At 42.6% G+C, this 20,770-nt stretch overlaps 1 protein-coding gene and 1 pseudogene across 9 annotated transcripts in view; one reads left to right on the top strand and one right to left on the bottom strand.

Annotated features, from left to right (window-relative positions):
* The window catches only part of ZCCHC10 (zinc finger CCHC-type containing 10), a 31,544-nt gene extending 11,531 nt beyond the window's left edge, over positions 1 to 20,013 (top strand). For 3 of the 8 annotated variants that reach the window (XM_078004172.1, XM_078004173.1, XM_078004170.1), the window contains 4 exons: positions 4,354 to 4,475; positions 9,746 to 9,907; positions 16,812 to 16,853; positions 18,142 to 20,013. In XM_078004172.1, the coding sequence (XP_077860298.1) occupies positions 4,354 to 4,475; positions 9,746 to 9,907; positions 16,812 to 16,853; positions 18,142 to 18,409 (594 nt within the window). In that variant the 3' untranslated portion in view covers positions 18,410 to 20,013. 8 annotated transcript variants of the gene reach the window in all.
* LOC114678903 (cytochrome c oxidase subunit NDUFA4 pseudogene) lies at positions 12,511 to 12,936 on the bottom strand (annotated as a pseudogene). The gene has a single exon (XR_013418519.1). The product of XR_013418519.1 is annotated as a cytochrome c oxidase subunit NDUFA4 pseudogene (transcript).
* Positions 20,014 to 20,770: the final 757 nt, after the last annotated feature.

Here is a 20,770-nt window from a genome sequence, read left to right as displayed (position 1 = left end):
GGCTAGTCTCGAACTACTGGCTTCAAGTGATCCACCCACCTGGCCTCCCAAAGTGTTGGGATTACAGGAGTGAGCCACCACACCTGGCTATCTCTTTAAACTTTGTATAGAATCGTTCAATTTGGATTCTTTTGAGTCTATCTTATATCTTATGTTAAATAAAGCTGTAATTTATTCTTTTTTATTACCATGAAGTATTCCACTGTATTCTGTACCACAAATTTCTGTTCTACTTTCATATTATTTCCAATTTTGAGGATACTGCAAATCATGCTGCCAACCACAGTGGCTCATGCCTACAATCCCAGCACTTTGGGATGCTGAGGTGGAAATATTGCTTGAGGCCAGGAGTTTGGAACTGGCCTGGGCAACAGAGCGAGACCCTATCTCTACAAAAACTAAAAATATTAGCCATGCATAGTGGTAGGCACCTGTGGTCCCAGCTACTTGAGAGGCTAAGGTGGAAGGATGGCTTGAGCTTAGGAGATTGAGGGGGCAGTGAGCCATGATCATACCATTGCACTCCAGTCTGGGCAACAGGGTGAGACTCTTGTCTCAAAAATGAAAAAATCATGCTATAAACATTTTTATAGTTCTTCCTCTTCCTTTCCTGAACAATGCAATCCTAAAGGTATTGGTTAGAATAAGCACACTAGGTGTCTATGCAGAGGATCAACCTGGCTTTGAAATATTAGAGCTGAATGTGGAGTCAGGAGAGCACCTACAGAGGAGCTTGAACTGGCTTGTGATGTCAACAGGTTGCAGAGGGCATCCAGTAGTGGGGAAGTCTGGTGCAGGGCGTCAGATCCCAAGCTGGGTCAGGGGTGTCCACACAAGGCAGTTTAACAAAAGTTGTCTCCTCATGGAGAGAACATCCACACAGGGTATGTGGGTGTGTATAATTTGGTATAGGGTACCGGAGCCTGAGTATAAAGAGAAATGTGGCTGGGGGGCCCGCCTGGCAATGGGAGTCAGGGGGGTGGGGGTGCAGGGCAGATCTCAAGTGAAGTGAAGAGGATATGGGGGAGGAGTCAGCAGTGGCAACAATGGGCATTTGGTTATGTAAGGGGAATTGACCAAATAAGTAATCTATTAAGGATAGTGGCAACCAGGTTTATTCTTGAAGAAGGAAATATAGAAGAGAAAAATAGCTGGGCGCGGTGGGTCACGCCTATAATCCCAGCACTTTGGAAGGCTGAGGTGGGCAGATCACCTGAGGTCAGGAGTTCAAGACCAGCCTGTCCAACATAGTGAAACCCCACCTCTACTAAAAATGTAAAAATTAGCCGGGTGTGGTGGCAGGCGCCTGTAATCCCAGCTGTTTGGGAGGCTGAGGCAAGAGAATCGATTGAACCCAGTAGGTGGAGGTTGCAGTGAGCCGAGATCACGCCATTGCACTCCAGCCTGGGCACAGGAGCAAAAGTCCATCTCAAAAAAAAAGAGAAAAATAAACAATAGTTGCTTCTCGGCTTTTTGGCTAAGATGAAGTGGAGAAAAATTTTAAAAATCTGTGAATTTGGGTTAGAATTAAGATTATCAGTGTGAAATCATGGTTTTCAAAATATTAAATATAGATGTAAGTGTGTATATTTGACAGATGAGTAGGTGTGTGTGTTCCCTAGCTCTATCCGCTGACACTAACTAGGAGCAGCAATATCCCAGTAACAGCAAGCACATGTGTGCCCCCGTGTTGGCTCCAAACATTATCAGAGCACCTTGGAGAAATGGCTGGTTTCAGGCTAGGGCAGGGAAAATACAAACTGAGCCTGGATGTTTTTGTTGTTGTACCAGAAAGCAAGGAAATACTCAAATAATAAAGGAGCCGTGTCAAAAGAACACAGAATCCAGCTTGAAGGGGCTCCCACTGACCAAAACTGTGACAATTTGAGCCTCAGACTAAAAGATGGTGATGGATTATAACCCATTGAATAAAATTGAAAAACATTAATCCATACTCATGAATAAAGGAACTAAATATTTAATGAGGAGTAGGATATTTATGGACTTTCAAGTATTAGCCCACAAAATAATTACTGTATTAGTTACCAATTACTGTGTAACAGATTACTTCTAAAATTTAGTGGCTTATAACAATAAATATTAATGCATAATTTCCCTGGGTCAGGAATTGAGGAGTGACCTAGGTGAGTGGTTCTGACTCAGGCTGTCCCATGTGGTTGTGATCAGGATGTTGGTAGGGGCAGCAGTTATCTGAAGGCTTGACCAGAACTAGGAATCTGCTTCCCAGATGGTTCACTTACATGGCTATTGACAGAAGGGTGAGGTTCCTTGCCACATAGGTCATTGTGGCGGCTGCTTGACTATCTTGATAACATGACAGCTGCTTGACCTAGTCTTCAAAGTCACACTCCCTCACCTTGCTTCATTCTGTTAGTTGGAAGCAAGTTGTGAAGTCCAAGCCACACCCAAGGAGAGGGGAATTACAATTCCACAAAATTTGTGGACATATTTTAAAACTGCCACAATTACAAAAGGATGAAAAGTAAGTTTACAGGCCAAACGCTGTGGCTTCTGCCTGTAATCCCAGCACTTTGGGAGGCCAAGTCAGCCAGATCACTTGAGGTCAGGAGTTCGAGACCAGCCTGGTCAACATGGTGAAACCCTGTCTCTACTGAAAATACAGAAATTAGCTGGGTGTGGTGATGCGCGCCTGTAATCCCAGCTACTCAGTAGGCTGAGGCAGGAGAATCTCTGGAACCCGGGAGGCAGAGGCTGCAGTGAGCTGAGATCATGCCACTGCACTCCAGCCTGGGTGCCAGAGCAAGACTTAGTCTCAAAAAAAACCAAAACAAAAAACAAAAAAACCTCACAATGGCGAAGTCTGGTAGATACTCCTTAACCAAGGGATCAAAGTGAACGTCATCAGTAATAAGACAAATTTAAGTCTTATGGTAACCTGCTAGGATACAATGAGAAGTACACAGCATCACTTCTATTTTATTCCTGCCAAAGATACTCAGAGATATCAGATGTGATAGCCAGCCTCCAAGATGGACTATGATGATCTCTGTCTCCTGGTACACCCTTGTGTAATCACGCATTATACCATGGTTGGTCTGTGTGATCAGTAGAATACAGCAAAAGTGATGGTCTTGGTCATTCACTCTGGGCAAAGCTGTGTTGTAAGCAGCACTGTGGAAAGGCCAACATGGCAAGAAACTAACGCCTTCTGCAAATAGCCACATGAGTGGGCTTGGAAGCAAATTTTCCGACTCAAATTAAAGCACACTGCAAAGATACCTGGCTTGTAATTTTCAAAAAAGTGTCAAGATCATGAAAGCAAGACGTGACGGAGGAACTCTTCCTACTGAAGGAGACTAAAGAAATGTGACAAGTGCAACTCTGGCGCTAAACTGAATTTGCTATACGGGACGTTAAGACATTTGATGAAACTTAAATGTGGTCTAAAGAGTAAATAGTAGGAATGTATCAATATTAATTTCTTGATTTTGATTGATATATAGGAGAAGTTTCTAGTTTACAGAAAATATGCAGTAAAATATTTTGGGTTGATGAGGAATCAAGTGGGCAACTTACAAATGATTCAGGAAAAATAATTATTTGAAACAGAGTTAGAACTTTTCTGTAAGGTTGTGACTGAAAATTTTTAAAAGCTATAATACATAAAGGAAAAGCAATATTGTAAATATTTTTTGGTATACTTGCGCGTGGATTTCTATTGCATGCAAGTAGAATTGCTGAGCCATAGAGTAAGCATATCTTTTCAAATATAGTAAATGGTTGTTTTTGAGGTTTTTTTTTTTTTCCAAAATAGTTGTACCAATTTGTATTCTTATCAACAGTGGATGGATGTTTCTTTTCCTACATAACTTTTTTTTTTTTTTTTCTGTTTGAGACGGAGTCTTGCTTTGTTGCCCAGGCTGGAATGCAGTGGCGCAAACTTGTCTGACCACAGTGTCCACCACCTGGGTTCAAGCGAGTCTCCTGCCTCAGCCCTCCTAGTAGCTGGTACTACAGGTGCGCACCACCATGCCCAGCTAATTTTTGTATTTTTAGTAGAGATGGGGTTTCACTATGTTGTCCAGGCTGGTCTCGAACTACTGACCTTGTGATCTGCCTGCCTCAGCCTTCCAAAGTGCTGGGATTACACATGTGAGCCACCACGCCTGGCCTCTTTTGCTACATATCTTTGCTAACATTTGCTATTACTAGTTTTTATTTTTAGTCTTTCTGGGAGGGGTGTAGTGGTGTTGGGGTTTTAATTTGCTTTTCTTTGATTACTAATGAATACTTTTTCATATGTTTATTGTTCATTTGTGTTTCCTAGTCCCTTTTTTAAAATTTTTTTGTTTTTTGTTTTTTGTTTTTGAGATGGAGCCTCATTCTGTCGCCCAGGCTGGAGTGCAGCGGCGCTGTCTTGGCTCACTGCAGTCTCCGCCTCTCAGGCTCAAGCAATTCTCCTGCCTCAGCCTCGCAAGTAGCTGGGACCACAGGTGTGTGTTGCCATGCCCAGCTAATTTTTTGTATTTTTAGTAGAAACGAGGTTTCACCATGTTGGCCAGGCTGGTCTTGGGCTTCCGACCTCAAGTGATCCACCCGCCTTGGCCTCCCAAAGTGCTAGGATTACAGGCATGAGCCACTGTGATTGGCCCCTAGTCCCATTTTTGTACTGTCTTTTCATATTCTACTTCATCTTGTTTTTCTGTTATATTTTGTCTGTTACTAGCCTTTTGAATTTCTGTACACTTTTTTTTTTTGAGATGGAGTCTCAGTCTGTTGCCCAGGCTGGAGTGCAGTGGTATGATCTTGGCTCACTGCAACCTCTGCCTCCCAAGTTCAAGAAATTATCCTGCCTCAGCCTCCCAAGTAGCTGGGATTACAGGCATACACCACCACACCCGGCTAATTTTTATATTTTTAGTAGAGGTGAGGTTTCACCATGTTGGCCAGGCTGGTCTTGAACTCCTGGCCTCAGGTGATTTGCCTGCCTCGACCCCCCAAGGTGCTGGGATTACAGGAGTGAGCCACCGAGCCTGGCCCACTTTTTTTTTTTTTTTTTTTTTTGAGATGGATCCTCTCTGTCGCTCAGGCTGGGGTGCAGTGGCACGATCTTGGTTCACTGAAACCTCTGCCTGCCAGGTTCAAGCAATTCTCCTGCCTCAGCCTCCCAGGTAGTTGGGGACTACAGGTGCATGCCACCATGCCCAGATAATTTAAAAAAATTTTTTTTGGTGGAAATGGGCTTTCACCATGTTACCCACGCTGGTCTCGAACTTCTGACCTCAAGTGATTGCCTACCTTGGCCTCCCAGGTAGTTGGGGACTACAGGTGCATGCCACTATGCCCAGATAATTAAAAAAAAATTTCTTTTTGGTGGAGATGGGCTTTCACCGTGTTACCCATGCTGGTCTCGAACTTCTGACCTCAAGTGATCTGCCTACCTTGGCCTCCCAGAGTGCTGGGGTTACAGGAGAGAGCCATCGAGCCTGGCTGTGTACACATTTTATAATGAGCTTGTTAAGTTCTGCACCCAAAGAAACTTTTGGGATTTTTATTGGAATTGCTTTGAATCTATACAGGAATTTGGAGAGAATTGACATTTTATAATATTGAACCTTCCAGTCTATGAACATGGTATATCCCTCTATTTGTTTAGCTACTTATATTGGTATTTAATTTATCTCAGTCAGGGTTTTTGTTTTTTTGTTTGTTTGTTTTTGTTTTTAGATGGAGTCTCACTCTACTGCCCAGGCTGGAGTGCAGTGGTGTGATCTTGGCTCACTGCATCCTCTACTGCCCTGGTCTTGGTTCAAGCAATTCTCCTGCCTTAGCCTCCTGAGTAGCTAGGATTACAGGTGTCTGCCACTGCGCCCAGCTAATTTTTTTGTATTTTTATTAGAGATGGGGTTTCATCATCTTGGCCAGGATGGTCCTGAACTCCTGACTTTGTGATCCACCTGCCTTGGCCTCCCAAAGTGTTGGGATTACAGGCATGAGCCACCATGCCTGGTCTAAGGTTTGTTTTTGCCTAAAAGTCTCACACTTCTTTTCTCTGTTTTCTAGGTATTTGGTAGTTTCTAGGATTATTATAAATATTATCTTTTTAAAATGTTCACTTATGCAGTGGCTCATGTCTGTAATCTGGGAGGCCAAAGCAGGAGGATTGCTTGAGCCCAGGAGTTCATGACCAGCCTTGGCAACTTAGTGAGACCTCTTCTCTTAAAAAAAAAAAAAATTTTCTTTTAAATTAAAAGATTCCTTTTAGCCAGGTGCGGTGGCTCACACCTGTAATCCCAATACTTTGGAAGGCCAAGGTGGGTGGATCACCTGAGGTCAGGAGTTCGAGACCAGCCTGACCAACATAGTGAAACCCCGCATCTACTAAAAATACAAAAAAAATTAGCTGGGTATGGTGGCAGGCACCTGTAATCCCAGCTACTGGGGAGGCTAAGGCTGGAGAATCACTTGAATCCAGGAGGTAGCTGTTGCAGTGAGCTGAGATCGTGCCATTGTACTCCAGCCTGGACAACAAGAGCAAAACTCCATCTCAAAAAAAAAAAAAACAAAAAAACAAAGTTCCTTTTAAACTGTTTTTGTGGCTTGGTGCAGTGATTCACGCCTGTAATCCCAGCACTTTAGGAGGCCAAGGTGCGAGGATCACTTGAGCTCAGGAATTTGAAACTAGCCTGGGCAACATAAGGAGACCTCATCTCTACAAACTAAATACAAAAACTGTTTTTGTTGTATAGAAACTCAATTCATCTTTATATGGTGCCTCTATAGCTAATATAAGGTTCCACAAACCATGGTCACTGAATCCTGCCTGCTACCTGTTTTTGGAGGCTCATAAGCTAAGAATGTTGTTTATGTATGAGCCTCCATTTTGTCCACAAAATATGGAAATTTGTTTTCTCTCATGTTACATGAGTACCTATATAACATCCACAGTTTTGCCTCTTGTTCCACAAAGACTGTAATATTTACTACCTGACCCTTTACAGAAAAATTTGCTGACCTGTACCGGGCGTGGTGGCTCACACCTGTAATGCTAGCACTTTGGGAGACTGAGGCGGGTGGATTGCCTGAGCCCAGGAGATTGAGACCAGCCAGGATAACATGGTGAAACCCCATCTCTACTAAAATACAAAAAATTAGCTGTGCGTGGTGGTGTGTGCCTGTAGTTCCAGCTACTCCGGAAGCTGACGCAGGAGAATTGCTTTAACCTGGGAGGCAGAGGTTGCAGTAAGCCGAGATCGCGCCACTGCACTCCAGCCTGGGCGACAGAGCAAGACTTGGTCTCCAAAAAAAAAAAAAAAAAAAAAAATTGCGGACCCAAATGTAAAACCTTGCTAAACTCACTTAATTCTAATTATTTCAAAATATTTTATCTGTAGATTCATTAGGATTTACAGTGTACCTAATGCGTAATCGATAAGAAATGACAGGTTTTTTCCTTTTCAGTTCTTTTATTTCTTTTTCTTCCTTGGCTGTATCAGTCCAATTTCAGGGACTGGATTTTTCTCAGTCTTCTAGGTAACTAGAAGTTGGCTGAAGTTTGTAAAAACTTGGGTTTATTCGTAGGGTATAGCCCTTCGTCTTAACTCTGACGCAGAGTTTGTCTCCTTAGCTTGTAATATGTGATACTTACTCTCTTGTGATGGACAGACACACCCAGCATAGTTGTTGACTGAACTCTGGATTTCTGTCTTGTTCCATATCTTGTTTTATTTATTTTTTTTTTTTTTTGAGACAGAGCCTCACTCTGGCGCCCAGGCCAGAGTGCAGTGGCGTGATCTCGGCTCACTGGAACGTCTGCCTTCTAGGTTCAAACGATTCTCCTGCCTCGGCTTCCTGAGTAGCTGAGATTACAGGTGTGCGCCACCAAGCCTGGCAATTTTTGTGTTAGTAAAGACGGGTTTCACCATGTTGGCCACGCTGGTCTCGAATTTCTGACCTCAAGCAATCCGCCTGCCTCAGCCCCACAAAGTGCTGGGATTACGAGAATAAGCCACCGTGCCTGGCCATTTTTTTTTTTTTTTTTAAGAGACAGAATCAGGCAGGGCACAGTGGCTCATGCCTGTAATCCCAGCACTTTGGGAGGCCGAAGTAGGTGGATCACTTGAGGCCAGGAGTTTGAGACCAGCCTGGCCAACGTGGCAAAACCCCACGTCTACAAAAAATACAAAAATTAGCCGGGCATGATAGTGCATGCCTGTAGTCTCAACTATTTGGGAGGCTGAGGTGGGAGAATCGCTTGAACCTGGGAGGCAGAGTTGTGGTGAGCCAATATCGTGCCACTGCACTCCGGCCTGGGCAACAGAGTGAGACTCCATCTTTTAAAAAAAAAAAAAAAAAGAGAATCTCCCTCTGTCACCCAGGTTGAAGTGCAGTGGCGCAATGATAGCTTACTGTAGCCTTGAACTCCTGGGCTCGATTGCGCCTCCTCTCTCAGCTTCCCAAGTAGCTGGGACTAGAGGTGTTTGCCACCACACCTGGCTAATTTTTGTAGTTTTTGTAGAGACAGGGTTTTACCATGTTGCCCAGGCTAGTCTCAAACTTCTGAGCTCAAATTATCTGCCTGCCTTGGCCTCCCAAAGTGCTGGGATTACAAGCGTGAACCACCGGGCCTGGCCTGGGCTAATTTTCCAAAATTTGTTGTAGAGATAGAGTCTTGCTGTGTTGTCCTGCCTGGCTGGTCTCAAATTCCTGGCCTTAAGCAATCCTTCCACCTGTGGCCTCCCAGAATGCTGGGATTACAGACGTGAGCCACTTCAGCTGGTCAGGTTGATTATTCTTTATCCCCTTGTTGATTTGCTGATTTTTTTTTTTTTTTAGATGGGAGTCTCACCCTGTTGCCCGGGCTGGAGTGCAATGGCGCAATCGAGGCTCACTGTAACCTCCATCTCCCAGGTTCAAATGATTTTCCTGCCTTAGCCTCCCATGTAGCTGGGATTACAGGTGCCCGCCACCACGCCCAGCTAATTTTTGTATTTTTAGTAGAGACGGGGTTTCACCACATTGGCCAGACTGGTCTCGAACTCCTGACCTCGTGATCCACCCACCTCGGCCTCCCAAAGTGCTGGGATGAGCCACTGCGCCTGGCCTGATTTTCTGATTCTTTTTTTTTTTCTTTTTTTTTGAGATGGAGTCTCACTCTGTCACCCAGGCTGGAGTGCAGTGGCACGATCTTGGCTCACTGCAAGTTCCGTCTCCCGGGTTCATGCCATTCTCCTGCCTCAGCCTCCCCAGTAACTGGGACTACAGGCGCCCACCACCACGCCCAGCTAATTTTTTGTATTTTTAGTAGAGATGGGATTTCACTGTGTTAGCCAGGATGGTCTCCATCTCCTGACCTTGTGATCCGCCTGCCTCAGCCTCCCAAAGTGCTGGGATTACAGGCATGAGCCACCGTGCCTGGCCGGAAACTCCTATTTTTAAAACCATCACATCTTGTGAGATTTATTCACTATCACGAGAACAGCACAGGAAAGACTTGCCCCTATGATTAAGTTACCTCCCACCAGGTTTCTTCCACAACATGTGGGAATTCAATATGAGATTTGGATAGGGACACAGCCAAACCATATAATTATACTTATTAGACTTGTATTCAGTCTCACATAATACAAAGAATAAAATGTTTATTTTTGTGAATTGGACCATAAGAGTAAACATAATTTTATTCTTCATATTTTTTATAGTTCTCAGTGTGAAAGTCACAAGATAGAATTTTAAGGCTTGTATTCTACTTTTTGTTCTGTAGTGAAGCAAATAAGCAACATGTAAGATGTCAGAAATGCTTGGAATTTGGACATTGGACTTACGAATGCACAGGAAAAAGAAAATACCTACACAGGCCCTCAAGGACAGCAGAACTAAAGAAAGCTTTAAAAGAAAAAGAAAACAGATTATTATTACAGCAAAGGTAGGTTTACATGTGGTATACAAAGGAATATTTTTTTAATGTGTATTTATAGACTTTATTAAAGGACCAAATGTTTAATGGTGGTTCTCCAGATTTTAATTATAATGTTAGTGATGTTTAATGGATGCTTACTATGTGCCAAGCACTATTCTAGGGTCTTTATAAGTATTAGTTTATTTAAACCTGATATCTACACTATTAAGGTGGGTAGTATTATTGTCTTCATTTTACATATGAAGAAACTAAAGCAAGGAGATTTGAATAACTTACTCATTGTCATACAGCTAGTAAGAAGAAAAAGTGTGTTAAAGCATGCAGCCTGTCCCCCAGATTCATGGTCTTAGTCATTTTGCTTTATTGCCTCAACTGTCAATGAAATGACAATTGAATTAAGAGATTGATTATATGAACTGACATGGAAAGCTATCCAAGAAGTATCAGGTATATTAAATAAGGTAGAGAACAGAATATATAATATGCTATGATTTATGTTTATAAAAAGAAGAATTGGCTGGGCACAATGGCTCACACCTGTAATCCCAACACTTTGGGAGGCTGAGGCGGGCAGATCACATGAGTCCAGTAGTTTGAGACCATCCAACATGGTGAAATCCTATCTCTACTAAAAATACAAAAATTAGCCAGGCATGGTGGCAGGTACCTGTAATCCCAGCTATTCAGGAGGCTAAGGCAAGAGAATCACTTGAACCTGGGCGGTGGAGGTTTTGGTGAGCTGAGATCGTGCCACTGCATTCCTGACTGGGCGACAGAGCGAGACTCTGTCTCAAAAAAAAAAAAAAAAAAGCAGCATCTTCGTAAGGGCTGTTAGCTGTAGAATAGTGTCTTAAGTATTTAGACTTTCAAGGCAGCAGTCTTCCAATTTGTGGACATGAAAGTTCTTCAAGAGTTATGCAGGAACAGATAACCAATTTCTAGATTATCAACATTCATATACAATTCTTCCTAAAACAAATCTGGATGAGGACTTGCCTACTGGTCTCCTTTTCTACTTCCCCTTTTCTAACGATGCTTTTCTAATCTCATAAAAGAAAGGTATACCTCTCACCCATCTCTAACATACCTTAGTGTGTTGTCCTCACGTATGAAAACCTAGACGGTTTTTCAGAATGGTGACGTTTGTGCTGAGAAAGTGAATGGTCATAATAGTTTTATTTGTTTGTTCGTTTGTTTGTTTTGAGACAGGGTCTCACTATGCCACCCAGGCTGGAGTGCAGTCTCATCTCACTGCAACCTCCACCTCCTGGGTTCAAGTAATTCTCCCACCTCAGCCTCCCAAGTAGCTGAGACTTCAGGTGCCCACCACCACGCCTGGCTAATTTTTTGTATTTTTGGTAGAGATGGGATTTTGCCGTGTTGCCCGGGTGGTCTCAAACTCCTGAGCTCAAGCAGTCTACCCACCTCAGCCTCCCAAAGTGCTAAGATTATAGAGGTGAGCCACCGTGCCCAGCTGGCCATAATTTTTGAGAGTAAAATTTTTTTTTTGAGTCAGAGTCTCACTGTGTCACCCAGGCTGGAGTGCAGTGGTGCGATCTCAGCTCACTTCAACCTCTGCCTCCCAGGTTCAAGTGATTTTGCCTCAGCCTCCAGAGTAGCTGGGAGTACAGGCACATGAATTAAGCTGGGCATGGTGGCTCATGCCTATAATCCCAGCACTTTGGTAGGCTGAGGCGGGCGGATCACCTGAGGTTGGGAGTTCGAGACCAACCTGAGACCAACATGGAGAAACGCCGTATCTACTAAAAATACAAAATTATCCAGGCGTTGGTGGTGCATGCCCATAATCCCAGCTGCTTGGGAGACTGAGGCAGGAGAACTGCTTGAACCCGGGAGGCAGAGGTTGTGGTGAGCCGAGATTGCACCATTGCACTCCAGCCTGGGCAACAAGAGCAAAACTCCATCTCAAAAAAAAATAAATAATAAGAATTAATTCCCCAGGAGCCATCTCTATTGAAAAAATAAAATTTAAAAATAGGAATTTAATTGATGCCAAACCTGGTCACATTCTACTATGAAGAAATATTTATTTATAGATACATAAACTAGAAAAACATCTGTCATTAAGAAATGCATTTCCGGACTGGTCACAGTGGCTCATGCCTGTAATTCCAGCACTATGGGAGGCCGAGGTGGGTGGATCACTCGAGGTCAGGAGTTCGAGACCATCCTGGCCAACATGGCAAACCCCTGCCTCTACTAAAAATACAAAAATTAGCTGGGTGCGGTGGTGCACCCTGTAATTGCAGCTACTTGGGAGGCTGAGGCAGGAGGCTTACTTGAACCCAGGAGGCAGAAGTTGCAGGGAGCTGAAATCACACCACTGCACTCCAGCCTGGGTGATACAGCAAGACTCTATCTCACCAAGAAAAAAAATATATATATATACACATACACACACACACATACACATATGTGTATATACATTACCAATAAATTTGTTTTAATGTAATAATTATTAAACTTTATACTATCAACCAGATGCTGTGGCTCATGCCTGTAATCCCAGCACTTTGGGAGGCCAAGATAAGAGGATCACTTGAGGCCAGGAGTCTTAAGACCAGTCTAGGCAACATAGCAAGACCCTGTTTCTTTTTTTTTTTTTCAACTTTCAGTTATTTATTAATCAGTGTAATCTCCAGTAGATTACATCAACATGATTTTATGCATTTAGAGGAGAAATATTTCCTGGTTAAGTGGAAAATTGGGCAGATGGCTTCTGGAAGACCTTCATTCTAAAGCAGCTTTATAGTGAAACATTTCATTTAGAAATCTGTACCTTCTTTCTTTAATTTGCTGTAATCCACATTCACTGAGTAGAACTTGTATTGATCATTGGGACCTAGTTTGTTCCAGGGCTCTGGGTTATTCTTTCTGTCCCAACAAACATCTGGATTGAACAATGCCAGATGCAAGAGAAACAGTGCTGCTCCAGTACCTCCAGTTCCAATAAATACAAAGAGGGGGATCAGCTTCGCATGCTTCTTGGCCTGACCGGTGATCGGGCGGAGCATGTTTGCGGCAGAAGCCTCCGCCAGGAAAGGAGAGAGCCAGCCTAGCCACCAGGCCCTGAACTAAGTAGTATCGCCAAGACCCTGTTCCTTAAAAAAAGGCTGGGTGGCCGGGCGCGGTGGCTCAAGCCTGTAATCCCAGCACTTTGGGAGGCCGAGACGGGCGGATCACGAGGTCAGGAGATCGAGACCATCCTGGCTGACACAGTGAAACCCCTTCTCTACTAAAAAATACAAAAAAACTAGCCGGGCGAGGTGGCGGGCGCCTGTAGTCCCAGCTACTCGGGAGGCTGAGGCAGGAGAATGGCGTGAACCCGGGAGGCGGAGCTTGCAGTGAGCCAAGATCACACCACTGCACTCCAGCCTGGGCGGCAGATCAAGACTCTGTCTCAAAAAAAAAAAAAAAAAAAAAAAAGGCTGGGTGTGATGGCTTACGCCTATAATCCCAACACTTTGGGAGGCCAAGGTGGGTGGATCGCCTGAGGTCAAGAGTTCAATACCAGCCTGGCCAACATAGTGAAACCCCATCTCTACTAAAAGTACAAAAATTAGCCAGGCATGGTGGCGGGCACCTGTAATCCCAGCTACTCAGGAGTCTGAGACAGGAGAATTGCTTGAACCTGGGAGGTGGAGGAGGTTGAAGTGAGCCGAGATCACGCAACAGCACTCCCACCTGGGCGACAGAACGAGACTCTGCCTCAAAAAAAAAAAAAAGTATCAACTGTTAAACATGTTCACATGTTCTTATGTGAATAATAGGTATTAAATTATTGTAGAACTTTTTATAATATTTATATAACATGCCCTTTGCAAATACTGAAACTTAGAATTGCTAGTACAAATTTTCCAGAAATTATTTTATTAGGAATGTAAGCAAAAAAAATGTTTGAAAACCCCTGTCCTAAAGAATGAAATACGGGTTATGAAAATTTTCATTCTAGTTTAGGCACACACCTATAATCCCAGCACGTTGGGAAGCTAAGGTGGGAGGATCACTTGAGGACAGGAGTTTGAGACCAGCCTGGGCAACATAGCAAGACCCACCTCTACAAAAAATAAATAAATAAAATTTTATTTTGACATTTATGTTTTTCTAATTGTATCTCACAAGTATTTTGGTCTAAAACGTATATAATTACATAAATCTGGCTTTGTTAAACAAAAGACTGCTGGCCGGGCACCGTGGCTGACACCTGCAATCCCAGCACTTTGGGAGGCCGAGGCAGGTGAATCACAAGATCAGGAGCTCGAGACCATCCTGGCTAACACGGTGAAACCCCATCTCTACTAAAAATACAAAAAAATTAGCTGGGCATGGTGGCAGGCTCCTGTGGTCCCAGCTACTCAGGAGGCTGAGGCAGGAGAATGGCGTGAACCCGGGAGGTGGAGCTTGCAGTGAGCCAAGATCACGCCACTGCACTCCAGCCTGGGCAACAGAGGGAGATTCCATTCTCAAAAAAAAAAAAAAAAGATTGCTGAGTTTTGATTCAGTTATAATTTAGTAAGTATACTTCACCCTCTTATTTTACTCCCAAAATGACAATTCAGTAAGTAATTCCATTGTGTAAAAAACTTTACATAAATACATGTTTATGTTTGGAGACTCAGGAAATAAGGATGGAAGCATTATCTAGGAAATATAGAGAAGGCCAGAAGATAAAAACATTGGCCATGTGTGGTGGCTCACACTTGCAATCCCAACACTTTGGGGGGCTGAGGTGAGCAGATTGCTTGAGCTTAGGAGTTCAAGACCAGCCTGGGCAACATGGTAAAACCTCGTCTCTACAAAAAATACAAAATTTAGCTAGGCTTGGTGGTGCATGCTTGTATGCCCAGCTACTCCGGAGGTTGACGTGAGAGGATTGCTTGAGCCTGGGAGGCAGAGGTTGCAATAAGCCAAGATCGTGCCACTGCGCTCCAGCCTGGGTAACAGTGAGACCCTGTCTCAAAAAGAAAAAAAAAAAAAAGTTAAATTTTCAGGACAGTGGTGATAGAATTAATTCTGTTTTTTCTTGTTGTTGTTGTTGTTGTTTTTATTTTGAGACAGAGTCTTGCTCTGTCACCCAAGCTGGAGTGCAATGGTGCTATCTTGGCTCACTGCAACCTCCGCCTCCCAGGTTCAAGAGATTCTCCTTCCTCAGTCTCCTGGGTAGCTGGGAGTACAGGCGTGCACCACCAAGCCTGGCTAATTTTTGTATTTTTTTAGTAGAAACAGAGTTTCACCATGTTGGCCAGGCTGGTCTCAAACTCCTGACGTCAAATGATCTGCCCGCCTCATCCTCCCAGAGTGCTGGGATTATAGGTGTGAGCCACTGCACCTGGCCTAATTCTGTAATTTAAAAACCTGATTTAGTATGCATGTTGTCTGACAGAATAGTAGCAGCAAGCCATTTGTCCCTTTCGTTCAGATTTACCAGACTTTATTCTTCATAAATAATGTGAGTGAACATAGTTTTGAAGTATTAAATTTCTGGTCTTTTTTTTTTTTTTTTTTTTTTTTTTTTGAGACGGAGTCTTGCTGTGTCGCCCAGGCTGGAGTGCAGTGGCGCGATCTCGGCTCACTGCAAGCTCCGCCTCCCGGGTTCACGCCATTCTCCCGCCTCAGCCTCCTAGTAGCTGGGACTACAGGCGCCCGTGACCACGCCCGGCTAGTTTTTTGTATTTTTAGTAGAGGTGGGGTTTCACCATGTTAGCCAGAATGGTCTCGATCTCCTGAGCTTGTGATCCACCCACCTCGGCCTCCCAAAGTGCTGGGATTACAGGTTGAGCCACCGCACCTGGCCAAATTTCTGGTCTTTAAAGAGTAAATCGGCCGGGCGCAGTGGCTCACGCATGTAATCCCAGCACTTTGGGAGGCCGAGGCGGGCGGATCACAAGGTCAGGAAATCGAGACCATCCTAACACAGTGAAACCCTGTCTCTACTAAAAATACAAAAAATTAGCCGGGTGTGGTGGCGGGCGCCTGTAGTCCCAGCTACTCAGGAGACTGAGGCAGGAGAATGGTGTGAACGCTGGTGGCAGAGCTTGCAGTGAGCCGAGATTGCGCCACTGCACTCCAGCCTGGGCGACAGTGAGACTCCATCTCAAAAAAAAAAAGTAAATAACTCGGCCAGACAGGGTGGCTCACACCTGTAATCCCAGGACTTTGGGAGGCCAAGGTGGGCGGATCGTAAGGTCAGGAGTTTGAGACTAGCCTGGCCAGTATGGTGAAACTCCATCTCTACTAAAAATATAAAAATTAGCCGGGCTTGGTGGCATACACCTGCAGTCCCAGCTACTCAGGAGGCTGAGGCAGAAGAATTGCTTGAACCCGGTGGAGGTTGCAGTGAGTTAACATCGTGCCACTGCACCAGCCTGGACAACAGAACAAGACTTCATCTCAAAAAAAAAAAAAAAAAAAGTAAATAACTCAACAGTTGGGGGACATACAGAAAAAGAAATATTTTAAATTAAAGGGCTGATTTTGAAAAATTATGAAATAGCTATTTATATGATTCTGAGAACTCAAACTACAAATTACGGCTATTGTGCTATTTGCTTTGTTCTGTTGTTCAGTAAGTAGTGATATAGCTATGTCAGCCTCAGTTTCAGACTAAAAAAAAGTAATCATCTTAACTACTAACCTACCCGACTTTTATACAGGTGCTAAGATATGTTATCTTGCTTAAATGCTGGTTAAGTTGACTGCATGCACCATATACATCCTACAATAGCAGACTTTCCACTTGCTTATAATAAGAAATACTGTACTCTAGATGTGATAAAAAGACAGAATGTTTCTCCAGAGTAAAATGGTTTGGGGGATAGCAGAAGGGCTTGTCTGAGCTGTGTATAATCACTCTATTAACAGGAGCTTTTTTCCCCCTCATGTTTATCAGCATTGGAGAAACCAATGTGGAAAGAAAGGCCAAGAAAAAAAGGTATGTGTGGTTTTAGTAGTGTTTTATAGATAACATGTAATACTAACTGGAGGGATGGGAAAGGTGATTTTAAAATAATAGCTATGCTGGACGCGGTGGCTCATGCCTGTAATCCCAGCACTTTGGGAGGCTGAGGTGGGTGGATCACCTGAGGTCAGGAGTTCGAGACCAGCCTGTCCAACATGGTGAAACCCTGTCTTTACTGAAAATACAAAATTAGCTGGGTGTCATGGCACATGCCTGTAATCCCAGCTACTCAGGAGGCTGAGGCAGGAGAATTGCTTGAACCCAGGAGGCGGAGGTTGCAGTGGGCCAAGATCATGCCATTGCACTCCAGCCTGGGCGACAGAGCAAATTTTGTCTCCAAAAAAATAGCTATAAGATTTGGATCTGAAGTCTCTTATTGCAATTTATAATTAAATAATCATCCTATTTTCCGATAAGTTCCTTTTTTTAACCTGTCTGGAAATGCATTGCTTCTGTTTCTCCTTTTACTCCAACTTTCTAGAGTCCTTATACCTGGAAACAATAAATAATTGTCGTCCCTTGGCTTAGAATAGGAAGTGTTAATAGACTGATAGGAAATTATTGGCCCGCCATATCTAGTCCAAAGTAGTTAAAATAAAGATGACGAAACAGTCACCAGCTATGCTACGTGAGGTTTAAATAGACCCAATTGTTATACTGCAGCTTTATTCTAACATTATTCCCTCTGAAACATAATATAGTAGATATGCTTATCTCGAATTCCATCCAAGAGAGTTAAGTTGCTGAAGTAACAATGCCTTGTAGAGAGAGGAGCTGTGGTTTACAGCAGTTAGGCAATCTCCAAAACATCAAACCTAAGGATAACATGCTAGCAAAGCTTCAGAATATAGGCATATTTATAAACGGAATCATATGAAATTGCTTTTGGCCGGGCATGGTGGCTCATGCCTGTAATCCTAGCACTTTGGGAGGCTGAGGCGGGCGGATCATGAGGTCAGGAGTTCGAGACCAGCCTGGCCAACATGATGAACATGGTGAAACCCCATCTCTGCTAAAAATACAAAACTCAGCTGGGCGTGGGTGTGCACGCCTGTAATCCTGGCTACTCGGGAGGCTCTGAGGCACGAGAATTTCTTGAACCCGGGAGGCGGAGGTTGCAGTGAGCTGAGATTATGCCACTGCACTCCAGCCTGGGTGACACAGCAAGACTCCGTCCTGAAAAGAAAAAAAAAATGAAATTACTTTTAACATTCTATTACATGTCACCTTCCCATGTATATAACTGTGTATTGTCTGATAGGTCTAAGAGTGTAACCAGTTCCAGTAGCAGTAGCAGTGACAGTTCTGCCAGTGATTCTTCATCAGAGAGTGAAGAAACATCTACCTCTTCCTCCTCAGAGGACAGTGACACTGATGAAAGCTCCTCTAGTTCCTCATCCTCAGCCTCCTCCACAACCTCTTCCTCCTCCTCTGATTCAGACTCAGACTCCAGTTCTTCCAGTAGCAGCAGCACCAGCACAGATAGCAGCTCTGACGATGAACCACCAAAGAAGAAGAAAAAGAAATAGAGTTGCTCCATCCATATTGGACCGATGGACTGAAAACATTAATGTGATTCTTGAAAGGGAATTTAGAATATGTTAAGGCCAAGTAGGTTAACTGGTGAACATTTCTAGAATTCAAAAGTTTCTCAATGTTTTACATTGTAAGAGCATAAAGAGTATTAATAATGGCTTATAGAGAGAGACTTTTTTATTTGAAGGGTGAATCTTGTTTTTCTTTTTTATCTTTAAAATATATCTCTAGAACTTAAAGCTGAAATCTGCAAATCTGTTTGTGTGATGAAACTATCTTTTCTCTCTGTGAAATAAATGCCATACTTTGTTATATATGTTGGTGGTATGTATCAGACATATTTTCAGGATGGTACATCAGGACATCTGGCAGTGAATTTCTAATGCTTTTGGCTGTGTGTTATGTAAGATATAATATGTTGTTACTGTAAGCTTAGTTTTCCTACCGTTAATAAATGTGCTCTATTTTTACATTTATGTTCAGAAAGTTATCTGACTTTTTGTCCTAAGTGGTATGTTCAAGGAGTCTATTAATATATTTATAGTTTTTGAATGCTATAAGTTTCAAATTACTGTGTTATATCATTCATTTTCTTCTGGTTCCTTAAGTTTTTCAAGTTATCCTTTTCTGAGGAAAATTATTCTAGAGGAACCTAAAAAGGGACAAAACATTTGAAACTACTTAGGAGTCTAATATTGGTGCCTTCTGACAAAAGTCAGTGTATCAGAAAAGAAAGCAGCCATGTAAGAGGCTAACTCAAGTAGAAGTGCTAGAAATATCTTTGTGTATTAACATGCAATAAAAGGTACCATTCAAAGCAGGGGGAAAGGTAGGAAGAAGACGTAATTTTTACTGAAAATTAGGGCAGTGTTGGTCACCTTTTATTAAAAGCTTTTTTTAAGCTTTCATAAAAGATTGCCTTTGCTATTTTTGAAAACACGTTATGACAGTTTGTATGGTAACTGGTCATATATATGACAGTCTACTGCATATATATGAATGACTAGGATTAATCTGGTGTGTTTACATAGGATATACATAGTTGAAATCTAGCATGAAAGGTCAAAAAGGAAATACTGCACAATATTTCTTAAAAGTAAAATGCTGTTATTGTTATGAGTCTTTGGTTTAACATCACAGTATTCTGTGATGTCTTTTTAACTTTTTGGAAAGAGGTATCATTTGTAGAAAAAATTTGATTTGGGTTAAATATAGGTTTTTAAAACTATAAATGTTGTCTTTTTTATATTTTTATGAAAAAGCAGTAGAAAATTACTTTTGAAGAAAACAGGCTATTTAAATATTAAAATATATGTATGTTGTGAGTTTAAGGAGCTTATAATTGTCAGTTTTACAAAACCATCTGTGTTCAATGGTTGTAAATAAATTCTCAAAACATCATTTCAAAGGCTGCCTACAGAATATTATCACTTGACAGATAGAGTTAATAAATTACCAATCAGGTACATTTTATAATGTTTGTCTCTGTAAAGGTAATATTAGCAGTTAAAGAACACGGATGAGAAAAGAATGTGTTACATAGGTTGCATCACTTGCAGTTAAATAAAACTCACAATTTGTGCTCACAAGCTTAAAATTCTGTTATCTCTTTACTGTTTTATTTAATGCCAGTTCTTATTCCATTTGAGGTGTAAAGACATTTGAACAAATTCCAATTTTAGAGTTTTACTCTTATGGCTGTTAAAAGTATGACTGGAGAAGTAGAGAGAGCAGGAACTCAGTTCTTCTAGTCAAGCATTTCACTCAAAAACACAGAATCAGGCTTGTCACAGTGGCTCACGCCTCTAATCCCAACATTTTGGGAAGCCAAGACGGGAGAATCACTTGAGTCCAGGAGTGTGAGACCAGCCTAGGCAACATAGTAAGACTGCGTCTCTACAAAACAATTTAAAAATTAGCTGGGCATTGTAATGTGCCCCTATAGTCCCAGCTACTCAGGAGGCTGTGGCAAGAGAATAGTTTGAGCCCAGGAGGTTGAGGCTGCAGTGAGCCATGAGTGTGCCACTGCACTCCAGCCTGGGTGACAGAGTGAGAAAAAACAAAAAACAGAATCAATGGCAAAGTGGAGACTAACTTTTAAAGAGTTTTATTTTTAGTCCTGCCTGAAGGCAGGACTCTGGAAGTTGAGTCTCTGGCAAATGTAGTGAGTATGTTACTTAACCACATTCATATCAAAAGGAGTCATTAGATCATAGGTTTTCATTCCACACACATACTGTGTTATTAATAGACTATACAATATAGCAATTTTGCCCTAGAATGAAAATACAGCATTAGCCATAAGTTAACACTGGAAGTGAAAAAAGTGCAGAGAGTCTGTTTCATATTCTTAG

This window comes from Macaca mulatta, chromosome 6 (genome assembly GCF_049350105.2).
Source record: "Macaca mulatta isolate MMU2019108-1 chromosome 6, T2T-MMU8v2.0, whole genome shotgun sequence".
Lineage (NCBI taxonomy): Eukaryota > Metazoa > Chordata > Mammalia > Primates > Cercopithecidae > Macaca > Macaca mulatta.
The sequence above is the reverse complement of the archived record's forward strand: the minus strand, read 5'-3'. Positions and strand labels throughout refer to the sequence as shown.